General features: G+C 48.3%; 1 protein-coding gene across 1 annotated transcript in view; it reads right to left on the reverse strand.

Moving 5' to 3' along the window:
• Window positions 1-12,027, reverse strand: part of JPH3 (junctophilin 3) — a 91,014-nt gene that overhangs the window by 55,877 nt on the left and 23,110 nt on the right. Inside the window, exon 2 of the mRNA XM_081920177.1 lies at window positions 11,215-11,992. Within this exon, the coding sequence (XP_081776303.1) occupies window positions 11,215-11,992 (778 nt within the window). The remainder of the gene's footprint in view (window positions 1-11,214; window positions 11,993-12,027) is intronic.

The raw sequence follows: 12,027 nt of genomic DNA on the forward strand, positions 1-12,027 counted from the left end.
AAATAGGTCAGGGCGGGACATGGCTCACTGCCGCTTTTTCTTAAAGATGAACTTTCATGCTTGGGTGGCCTCTCTGGAATCCAGTTTATCCCTGACCTGGTTCACCTTAACGTTGTCTGGTGCTCCTTCCTGATCCATGACCTCAAATGGATGGATCCAGGCCAAAGAGGGGAATGGAAACCAAGCATTTTCACTGTCCAGCACTGCAGGCTGAGAACTGGCCTTCCTCTCCTTCTGTCTCTCCCCATCAGCACCGCACCTCTAAAGTTAGAAAGGCTGGGCCTCAGATTGACCTGGGACTCAGTCAGTCCCTCCTGACAATACCAGCTGTGAGGTAGCTGGCTGTGATTATGCACTAGGGAGAGGAATGCACTCTGCACATCATCATCATCATCTTATTTGTATGCCACCTTTCCATAGTTAAAACAATGCTCAAGGCAGCTTACAACATGACAAGATTTACATAATTACCAACATAACAAAAGTCATAAACAATAAATAAAACACATCAAAAAGTACACAGCCAAATGGAAAACAATTTCAGCATACATCATAAAATCTAAAACTAAGAATACAGCGTTAATATAAATCACAGTTTAAAATGACATAGATAAAAAATAGAAAACAATTTAAAAACAAAACAAAAACGGAGCCCTCTCTGTCCAGCAGTAGCAGTGGCAGCAGTCCTTTATGGAGCCTGTCAGGCCCTGCCACAAGCCAGGTGGAGAGAAGCAGGGTAGGGCCCTTAAGGCTCCCAGCAGGTCAGTCCTGGGCTCAGTTATTACCCCTCCACCATTTTTACATCTGCTCCTATCCAAAGGCTTTGCCCTGCCAATGAAAACTGACTCAAATTAATTATGCCATTGCATCTTCTCAGTGTTAAAACAAATGCTTCTGAGTCTTCTAGGCAGTCAACATACTGGTTTATTTAGACTTTGAAGGGAAGGGCCATAGACCAGTGGTAAAACAGCTGCCTTGCACACGGAAAGTCTCTGAATTTAATCACGGCACCTGCTGGCAGGGTTGTCAAAGATGCAACTGAAGAGTTTTTGCCACTCAGTATGGATCAAGGGGAGGCAATGTGGTGGTGCTGTGGACTACAACTCCCATCAGCCTCGGCCAGCATGGTGAATAGTCAGGGATGGCAGGAGTTGTAGTCCAACAACATCTAGAGGACACTGTGGTGGCTACTACTGGAGAAGACAATACAGTGGATGCTCGGGCTGCGAACGTGATCCGTGCGGGAGGCATGTTCGCAACCCACAGCATTTGCAACCCATAGTGCTGCATCTGTGCATGTATGGGTTGTGATTCGGCACTTCTGTGCATGCGCAAAGCGTGATTTTAGTGCTTCTGCGCATGCGCAAGCAACGAAACCCGGAAGTAACCCGTTCCGGTACTTCCGGGTTTCAGCACATCTGTAACCCGAAAATGCGCAACCTGAAGCGTCTGTAACCCGAGGTTTGACTGTACTGAACTAGAGAGACTAATGGTCAGATTCAGTATAAGGCAGGTTCTGGTGCCCTTATAAAAATGCAAGCCTCCCACCAGCAAACAGATCCTTTGCCACTGTAACTGCATATGAAACAACTGCATGTGCACACATCTCTAAAACGTTTACTTCCTGCTCAGCAGAATTCAATTAGCTGCACATTTTTTATAAAATAAAAAACCCTCCACCCCTCCCCACTTTTAGTTTGGTTGTCAGAGAATACATCAAGCATGATTTTTCAAAAGCAGCCTCAAAACAGTTAGCAAAGCATTAAAAACAGATCCTGTTGAATGGACTCTCGGTGCTAAACTGAGTTCTTTTTGCGAGCCACTGAAGACCAGTTCACAAGGCCAGAGCCACGACTGCCTCATCCTCCTGCTCCTCCCGCTCCATTCTCCATCTGCAAAAGGGGACAACATAGCCACTGGGCAAACACCCATTATAGGGGGATGCTGAAAGCTCTGTGGCAGGCTAAAAAGCGGCTGGGCCATGCTCTGAGCAATCGGGCGGAAAACCCCTAGGAAAACATGTTATTTACATGGCCACTGCTCATGCGCAACAGCAGCGCACGTCCCTGAAGCATCTCTCCACTCTTCCCTCCCCCACCCCACTCTCGTCTTCATCAACGCGAAAGGCATAAAGGACTAGCAAGGAGCTTTTAAGATAGTGAAGGAGCCTGGCCACACCATGGCAGTCCCCCCGCCCCCAGGAAAAGGGAACACAAGCTTCCATTCTCAGTAGAGCTGCTTTCTTTATTTCTCTCCTTCTCTTTCTGTTTTTTTCCTTCCTTTCCTCTCCCCCTCCTCCTTCACTACATCTATTCAGGAGCAGTGGCAAAAAGTCCTGGGCGAAAATGTCGGCCAGCACCTTTGTTGGACAGCATGATAGGAAACTCCCTCCCCCCCCCCCATTTTTAAAATATTACTTTTAAAATTATACAGAAAAGAAAAAAATAACTTACAAAGAGGAGAAAAATAAATAATACACAGCATCACCACAAGCAGGAAGAGAACATTATTGCAAAATATTCTTGTACAAACAATTAATCTGTCAAACTGAAATATACATCTGTGCACGAAGGCTTGCAAGATACACAAAAAAGAAAGGTAACACTTCTGCTTCCTGTGCTCTTTCCTCAGTTTTATCCGAACAAGAATTTTTAATTATCAGACACCTGGGAGTAAAGATCTCTGTACAACAAAACAGAGTGTTACCCCTTCTCCGTATTTAGCTTATACAGAGAAAATAAAGAGCTCATTTTGCACTTGTTAGCAGCGGCAAGTGTGACTGTGGGAATATTTGGGAAGACCGTCAGTTTGGTTCTCTTTGAATACTGGTACTCAGCCCTCCCTTCTTGAACATGACAGATTCATAGAACTGTAAAGTTGGAAGGGTCACAAGGGTCACCTAGTCCAACCCCCTACAATGCAGGAAACCTTTTGCTCAACATGTGGCCTCAACCCACAACCCTGAAATTAAGAGTACTATGCTCCAGCAGCTGCCACCAATCCTGGCTACTGTATTTATGCTTAGGCCCTGTTTATTGTTCATGGCCTCTTCTGACAAGAAGTGGGTCAACCCTGTCCAATGCCCACTGCTCCTCCCCAACCATCCTCCATGTTTCCATGCAGCTCTCTCTGGGCTCCCACAGACTAAAAAGTGGCTCTCCAGCTCCCGCTCTCTCCCACCACGCCTTCCAAGGAATCTCTGGCCTCAGACCCTGCTTGCCCATGATCTGCCTACTGGCCTCAGCAGCAGAACTGGCCCCTTCCACTACTTCCTGCTGCCTGCGCAAATGACCCAGTCCACACACAGCACATTAATGACTCGCTCTGCCATAGGAAGGAATCTCAAGTGACCTGGTCTTTCTTTTAGCTGTTTAATTTGCCTCTTGGGAAGGTCAATGTTGGTGTTTCCAAGACCAGAGCACATCCAGGAAGCTGGTGGTGCCTGGACGGCTAACCCATTTTCAAAGGGCTAAGGGTTCTTCTGGGCAGAGGAGTGGGGAATGCTACTAACAGAGGCACTGACAGCGTGGGGCTCAGGGCTGTGTCAGCTGCCCTCTGAGCTGAAGGGAAAGGTTCATATTATGGGATGTGACATGCAGGAATGGCCCACAGTGATGAACAAAGAGATCACAGGAGCTCAGAGGGTCTTAGGGGTTTTGTTTTGAGTGGGGGTGGCTTTTAGCCATTGGGTCTGGGGAAAGCCTTCCCCATGTCACCTTTACTCTAAGCTCCTGCTTCTGGAAGGATCAAGGTTGGCACATTTTATCTCAGGCCTCATCAGGCAAATGGCCCATCCTCTGTGCTACACCTCCAGGGACACAAGGGTACATGGAAACTGAAAAGTGTGCCTCACCACAACTCCTGCCAAGGGGGGGGGGGAGCAGGAGACATTAAGTATACAGTGGTACCTCAGGTTACATACGCTTCAGGTTACATACACTTCAGGTTACATACTCCGCTAACCAAGAAATAGTGCTTCAGGTTGAGAACAGAAATCGTGTTCCAGTGGCGCAGCAGCATCAGGAGGCCCCATTAGCTAAAGTGGTGCTTCAGGTTAAGAACAGTTTCAGGTTAAGTACAGACCTCCGGAACAAATTAAGTACTTAACCCGAGGTACCACTGTATATTCCTGCATACCTGGAAGAAATTATCTCCCCCACAGGTTAAAACTTTGTTTGTCAATCCTTAAATCAACCACATTATCTGCTCTGTATTCACCTATCTGGCTGTTTTGCAGCCCCATGATGCAAACACCAAGACAGCATCTGTGTTAATAAAGTCTATGGAAATTGTGTCATCTTCTTGGTGGAAGATGGGTTTCTTCTTCTTCTCCCAACTGGACCCACCCACAATCCCATCACTATGGAAAATCTGCAACCAAAGCCACAAGGAGAGAGATCTAGCCTCAGCCATGTTCAACAATCTGTTTTATCTCCAGTTCTGACAACAATTTTTGCAAATATACTTAATCCATTGAACACAAAAGCTAGCATAACCCACAGGGTTCATTCACGTCTGCAGATAAGGGAGCCAGCAGCTTGCTGATAAAGGGCTTTAAGCATCCATCTTCTACATGATTGAAACATGCAATTAATCTAATCCAGTAAAGCTGGAATGCTCACCCAGCCCCTCCTCCTTTCCTATCCTCATTCATTCCAGTCTCATTCAGAAAAAAAATCCAGAGAAGAATGTGTTGCAAGCAGAAGCCAGCTTCCCTGCAAGGCACCACATGATGCAGGAGGGCACTTCCGAGGATTCAAGGAGTTGTTTCCCTCTCCTCAATCTGAGTGACAGTTTTGTGAGATTTATGAGGCTTGCTAGGATAGCCACATTCACCTGCCAGGAACTTTTGCATAAATCCAACAAGTTGTCTGTGGAAAGAATTGCTCAATTTCTTTTTGGGGTTACAGTGTCCTGAAAATATCATTAGCTTGCTCTCCCCTGCACACCGACTGTTGACATTCCTCGCACATGTTCAAGTGTTTCTCTTAAGAATGGAAGGAAAGGAGAGGAACCAGTGGCGTAGCGTGGGGGGTGCATGGGGGTCCGGCCGCACCGGGCGCAACATCTGGGGGTTAGGGTTAGGGGGCGCAAATCCACGGGTTAGGGGGCGCAAATTACTTGCCTTGCCCCGGGTGCTGACAACCCATGCTACGCCACCGAGAGGAACATTTTTCACGTGGAGAAAAACGGGTTTTAGGCTGCATTGGAAGAAGCAGAAGGATAGCTAATTCAGGAGCACCTTTGACCAGTTTGCACTGGTAAACCAGCAACGGCAATTCCAGGATGCACTCACTACAGTCATACCTCGGGTTGAAGTAGCTTCAAGTTAAATGTTTTGGGGTTGCGCTCCGCGGCGACCCGGAAGTAACGGAGCGTGTTACTTACGGGTTTCGCCGCTCGCGCATGCACAGTTGCTCAAAATGACATCATGCTCATGCGCGGAAACAGCAAAACGTGACCCGCACACACACAGATGCGCAGTTGCGGGTTACGTTTACTTCAGGGTGAGAACGGGGCTCTGGAATGGATCCCATACGTATTGAGAGGTACCACTGTACTTTGATTCATGCATTGGTAATCTCAAGGCTGGACTACTGCAATGCACCTGGAGAGCTGCTGGTGGTCAGTGTAGCCAATACAGAGCTAGATGAATCAATGGGATAAGGCAGCTTCCTGCATTCCTATGATCTAGTTGCAAGGGAGTGAAAATGCAGGAACAAAAATGGTTCCTGTTACTTCAAAAGTAGCCTGCATTTCCTCTTTTACTGTGCCACTGGGGATTCATAGAATCATCAAACTGCAGAGTTGGAAAGGACCTAAAGGGTCATCAAGTCCAACCCCCTGCAATGCAGGAATCTCAAGTAAAGCATCCATGACAGATGGCCATCCAATATCTGTTCAATATTAGTCGACATTAGTTACCCCTTCCAGTTTGGCGTCAACTGCAAATTTGATGAGCATCCCCTCAATTCCTTTGTCCAGGATGTTTATAACAACGTTGAACAACAATGTGCCCAGGACAGAACCCTGCGACACCCCACTTGTCACTTTTTTGCAGGATGCTGAGGAACCAATAACAAGCACTCTTTCGCATTGCTACAAATCCACCTAACCGCTACCTCATCCAGCCCACATTTTACCAGCTTCTCCACAGGAATATTATGGGGAATTTTGTCAAAAGCCTTACTAAAATCAAGATATACTACATCCACAGCATTCTCCTGATCCACCAAACTTATAACTCTATCAAAAAAAAGGCATGGCTTGTTTTTGAGATACTCATGTTCAGTCTTAATAATCACAGCATCCTTTTCTAAGTGCTCACAAATGTACTGTTGAATCATCTGTTCTAGGACATTTCCTGGTATCAATGTGAAGCTGACTGGTCAGTAGTTTCCTGGGTCTCCTCCCACCCCACTTTGAAAATAGGGACAGACAATATTTGCCCACATCCATTTTGCAGGGACCTCACCTCTTCTCCAAGAATTCTCAACGATTATAGACAGTGGCTCTGAGAATACACCTGCAAGCTCCTTTGGTACCCTTGGTTAGCACTGCAGTTTATAAGGAGGATGTAAGGCTATATTATAGGTCATGTGGAGCCACACTGATTCTAGCTGCCCATGGAGGAGCAGGGCCTCAGCCCTGCTAAAAGGGCTATATTTTATGCTTACCAGGTGTCCCTGTTTCCCGGGGACAGTCCCCAGATTTACAAATCTGTCCCCTGACAAATCCATCCCCGGAATGTCCCCAGAATCCATTTAATGTCCCCGGATTTATATTTTAAGTGTTGTAGATTTCTTAGTAGGGAATGACTGTTGCGTGATTGGTTCAACGGCACAAGACACATCATATGGGGGCTTCCGGTGAGGCAACATGACGGGCGCCACAGCAGCAAGCAACTCCTGAAGCTACCAGGCTGGCTCTGGGCTGCTGAGACTTCCGCTGCCGCCGCCACTACCGAAGGGGAACCGGGGACGCCCGGTGCATCAACTGGGGGAGCCACTGACACACACCCGCAACCCAAATTGAGCTGGGAGCGAGAGCGCTGGCCACCTAGCTGACTGCCCAGCGGCGTTCCGGAGCCAGGAAAAACCTGGAGCCAATGCAAAAGGAAAGGGGAGAGGAGACGGAGAAGGAGGAGAGAGAAAGAAAGAAAGAAGAAGGAGAAAAAAGAAAGAAGCCCCGACTTCTTTCTGTTGTGCTGCTGCTGCCACCGCTGAGAAGGAGAGGTAGGAGAGCACCGGGAGGGCAAGGACACATGGCCGGGGCCCAGAGGAAGGCCATGCGACAGAGGAGACCACAGAAGAGAAGATATTACTTCTTCTTTTTTAATAACTTTTTTTCTCTCTTTTTTTTAAAAAAGTGTCCCCGGATTCATTGAAAAACATCTGGTAACCTTACTCTAGCTAGCCTCAAAGCAACCTGTGACCCAGCAAAAGGAACTACAGTCAAAAGAGGATATTGTAGGAGCCTTGGACCCCAGCCAGCCAGAGGTTGTTCTCAGAATGACAGCCCCAGTATAACAACACCGAGACAGAGGACGGATGACACAACTGCTTTGCTGGAGTTTAAACCATGAGATTATCACCCCTGAATCTCAATCATACAAAGAGGCATTGAGGCAGCCAGATGAGTCACACACTCACACATGAAGAAACAAGATGAGAAAGATTACGGAAAGTGGGTCATGCTGAGGACTCTCCTCCACTCACCCACCATCATCCGAAACCCAATCTGAGTGGATGGAAATATTCCTGTCGTTAAAATGCATTGAGAAGAGAGCACATTGGAAAACTTGTTCCAGCTGTTACAGCATGCTGGTCTTCAAGTAGTGAGTTATGGCCACAAGTGGGCCACAGACTCCTCGAAGGTGGGCCATACCAAGACACCACAACAACTGATATTTTTAAGGAGATGTGGAAAGGCTGGGAGAAAAACAAGGTAAGCCTACTTGTCATATTTATACCAGCTGTATACAGACTCAACAGCCTTGGTTTCCTCAAAAGACATTGGGAAAGTACTTTGGTGTGGTTGCAATGAGTTTGCTGTTAGAAATCTCTACCCCTCTTTCCCCACCACACATAAACCAACCACCATGGTTCTGTCTGGAGAAGGAACAGCTGTTAAAGTGCCTGGCTGCGGTGTAGATAATATGGGCTGAAAAGGTAATAGGGAGAAGGATGGCCAAACTTGTCCCTCCAGCTGTTTTGGGACTACAATTCCCATCATCCTTGACCACTGGTCCTGTTAGCTAGGGATGATGGGAGTTGTAGTCCCAAAGAAGCTGGAGGGCCAAGTTTGGCCATCACTGGATTAAGAACATAAGGAGAGCCTGCTGGATCAAGCCATGGCCTTCTAAACTGTGTGTGCAGAAAGGGCTATCGTTTTGTTTGTTATCAGGTCATCATGTCCTTTTGTGTTTTTATATGATAAACCACCCTGTGATTCTCGGATGAAGGGCAGTATATAAATTTAGTAAATAAAAGAACTAAGCCAATGGCCCATCTAGTCTGGCATCCTGTTCTCACAGTTGCCAACCAGATGCCTGTGGGAAACCTGTGGGCAGGATTCCGGCACAAGAGCACCCTCCCCTCCTGTCGTTTCCAGCAACTGGTATTCAGGAGCATTATTGCCTGCAACTGCAGAGGGACAGCATTGCTATCACAGCAAGCAGCCATTGATTAATGTGAAAAGAGGGACATGCATGTTTTTAAAAAAGCTAAACTGGGTTCCACATTATATGATAGCGTTAAAGGTGGACCTCATGTCTGAAAAAGACAGAGACTTATGGCCCCAGCATATGATGATGGGCAGCAAGGTGTGAAATCCTTGAAAGAAAGAAAGAAAGAAAGAAAGAAAGAAAGAAAGAAAGAAAGAAAGAAAGAAAGAAAGAAAGAAAGAAAGAATTATCATAGTGTTCCACAGCACAGACTTTTGTGTGCGTGTGCGTGTTGAAAATGTAATTAAAACTGGAAGATCTGTGTAATTAAACAATAGGGGTAAAACTGGGTCTGTCCCGCAGGTGCTAAGCATTGCTCAGCAATTATTCTTTTTTCTCAGAAAGCCTCCTTCATCTGGGCAGAAACTGTCTGTGCTGTCCCTGGGTGCGCTGGCTTGATTTAACTTTCTTTTTTCTGGGTACGCACAGTCCCCTGCTCTCTGGCAGAGAGAAGCTGTGGGCTGAAGAGAGGCCAAAAACTGGGGCCATTCTCAAGGGCCTGTCTGAGAAAGAAATGGAGAGGGTTGGCTATGATTCTCCCCCCCCCCAAAAAAGAGAGAGACATTCTCAGCCTTCTTCTAAGATACGTGATGCTGCTCTCCATTCTAGGCAAGCACTAGTCTGCTCCTTGAGATGGAAAAACATGTTAGATCCCAGATTCCAAGATCACATTGGCAGGGGCAGGAAGCAAAAATGGCAAATTGCTTAGGCACAGGTGTCTCATTTTAGGCACCTGGGCAAAAGGGCACCTGGGATTTTTCCAGCTTTGGACATTCTGCCTTCTCTCAAATCTCTGACACAAGGAAATTTGAATTCCAGGCATCCTGAAACACATTGTTCTAGGAAGGAAGCCCCATACCTGTGCAAATATACTAGCCATGACTTTTTTTTAAGAGGGGAAGGTGATGACTGGTATTTGCTCTGGATTGTACTTACTTCAATTAGTATGTATCATGAGAACCTTGCACAGCACAGGAAATGTAACACCAACTTCGGTAGGTTCTTTATAATGAACCTACTGAAGGAAGCCATGCTGTGAGATGGGGACCTATCCAAAGCCTCCCCCTGAACCTTATGGCCAAGTTAGGATTTGAACCAACACACAGTACACTAAAAGAACACAAGAAGAGCCCTGCAGCTGGATCAGGCCAAAGGAGGTCCATCTAGGCCAGCATCCTGTTCTCACAGTGACCAACCAGATGCCCCAATAGGAAGCCCCCAAGTAGGACCTGTGTGAAACAGCAGCACTCTCCCCACTTGGGATTCCCAGAAACTGGTATTATTCTGAGGCACAGTACCCCCAGCAGTGGTGGTGGAACACAGACATTGTGGCCAAGTGCCATAGTTAGGCTTACCTTCATTACTTGTACCTACTGTTATTGATGCTTTCTTCTGTACTTTACAGTAAACAGAGAACATTGTGTGGGACAAAAGAATGTATTGTGTCGCATGGACTGTTGTGGTATGAACAGGGAAACTGGAAACGACCCTGGTGTCTTTAACACAGCAGGCCTAAAATGCTGGCCTATAGCATAGAGTCCTACAACATCTGGAGGGTCAGCTTCTTCCCCCTCCTGTCTTAAGGACAGATGAAAGTGCATGGGAACTATACACATTCTGGACCCCACATGTCTCTCTTAAACATCTTGCCTTGGATTTCAGGCAGACAGAGGCAGATCCACAAGTTGAGGTTCTACTCCCCTCTTCCTCCCCAGCCCCATTTTCCTTGCTCCCATCAACCTCATCTTGATCTGTTGAGAAAGACACTTCCGACCTCGGGAGGAGGTGGTGTTGCGGGCTTCACGCCCCCAACAAGCGCGCAGAGGCTGGCTTCCAGCCCCAGTGCGATCTGGGGAATCCTCGGGCCGCGTCATCCCCTGGCCAGCCAATCAGCTGGCTCAGGGGGTGTGGCTTGCCTCATTTAAGGAAAGCGCAGCCCGGGATCTCCCTCTTTGGTCCGCTCAGCTGCTGCGGTTCCTTGCTCCCATCAACCTCATCTTGATCTGTGGAGAACATTTATCAGATTCACACACTGCCCGTTTCCTGTTTTGTTCTCCCTCCAGTTGAAATCTTTGCTTCCCTTCTCCTGACTCACGGCTAAAAAACAACCCTTGTGTGTTCTGAGCATCAAACAGACAGACCAACCAAGCCCTCGACATGTCATTCAGATTACAGTGCGGAAGCAGCATCAAAATAGCAATATAAGTTTTGATTAGGAAGAATGAGCCAGGCCTTCACCCAGGACTGCTCCGTTCAGGGCCCAAGTTCACAGCAGTTCTGCCCTCTATCTTACAGACCAAACTTGTTGTTCTGGCCTTGTTATTCCACCTCGTGGTACCATCCATAACAAAGAGATGCCAATGTCCCACCACAGCCCAGTGGTGGAAGTCCCCCACACAATCATCCCACCTTCCCTTTAGAAAGTGGAACCACAGATATACGCAGGACACCCTCCTGCCGCTCCTCTGACAAGCCTGCAGCAGCCTTACCTGGAAGCCGCAATCTCCGCTTTTTGTTTGGCGATGGTGGCTGCCCGTTCGGCTGCCTCGACGGCTCGGTCCACCTTCTCGCGGATCTTGCTGGCCCTCAGCGGGATGAGGTTCTTCCGCTTGCCGCTCACCAGGATGTTCTGCTTGTACTTCCCCTCCTCCTTGGTGCCGTCCGGGAAGGTCATGCAGCCGTAGCCGTGGCGCTTGTTGTTGGCCCACTCGCCTTCGTACTTGAGCCCGTCGGAGCGCTGGCTGACCCCGAAGCCCGACCGCTTGTCGTTCTTCCACTCGCCCACATAGATCTCGGTGGTGGTGGCGTCGATGTCGTCTTCGATGACGGAGAGCTCGGCCTCCCCTTCACCCAGGCTGATGGTGGAGTTGATGTCGCTGGCCGTGGAGCTGACCGTGCTCATGCCCGCCTCGCTGCGGAAAGAGCTCTGCTTGCTCCTCTGGCTGGCCAAGGAACTCTTGGATTCGGACTTGCGCAGCTTGAGCCCGCTCAGGAGGGAGCGTCGGAAGATGCCCTTTTTCTTGCTCTTGAGGATCTCGGCGTCGCTGTGAGCCATCAGGACGAAGCCGCCCCGGGAGACGGCAGGGCTTCCGGCCAGGGCAGGCGAAGAATCTGGGTGCAGCGCTGTGCCATTGGTGTGTTCGCTGCGCAGAGAATTGATGGAGGTCCTTAGTGGGGATCGGATAACCGCAGCCATGCCGTACGGTACGCTCTGCCGGACGCCGTATCCCTGGCGCATCCCTCCAAGCCACTGGCCTTGGTATGTCCCTGTGAGTAAAGAGGCGGGAAAGGGAAAGGGGGTG

Source organism: Podarcis melisellensis, assembly GCF_964234715.1.
Source record: "Podarcis melisellensis genome assembly, chromosome: 8".
NCBI lineage: Eukaryota > Metazoa > Chordata > Lepidosauria > Squamata > Lacertidae > Podarcis > Podarcis melisellensis.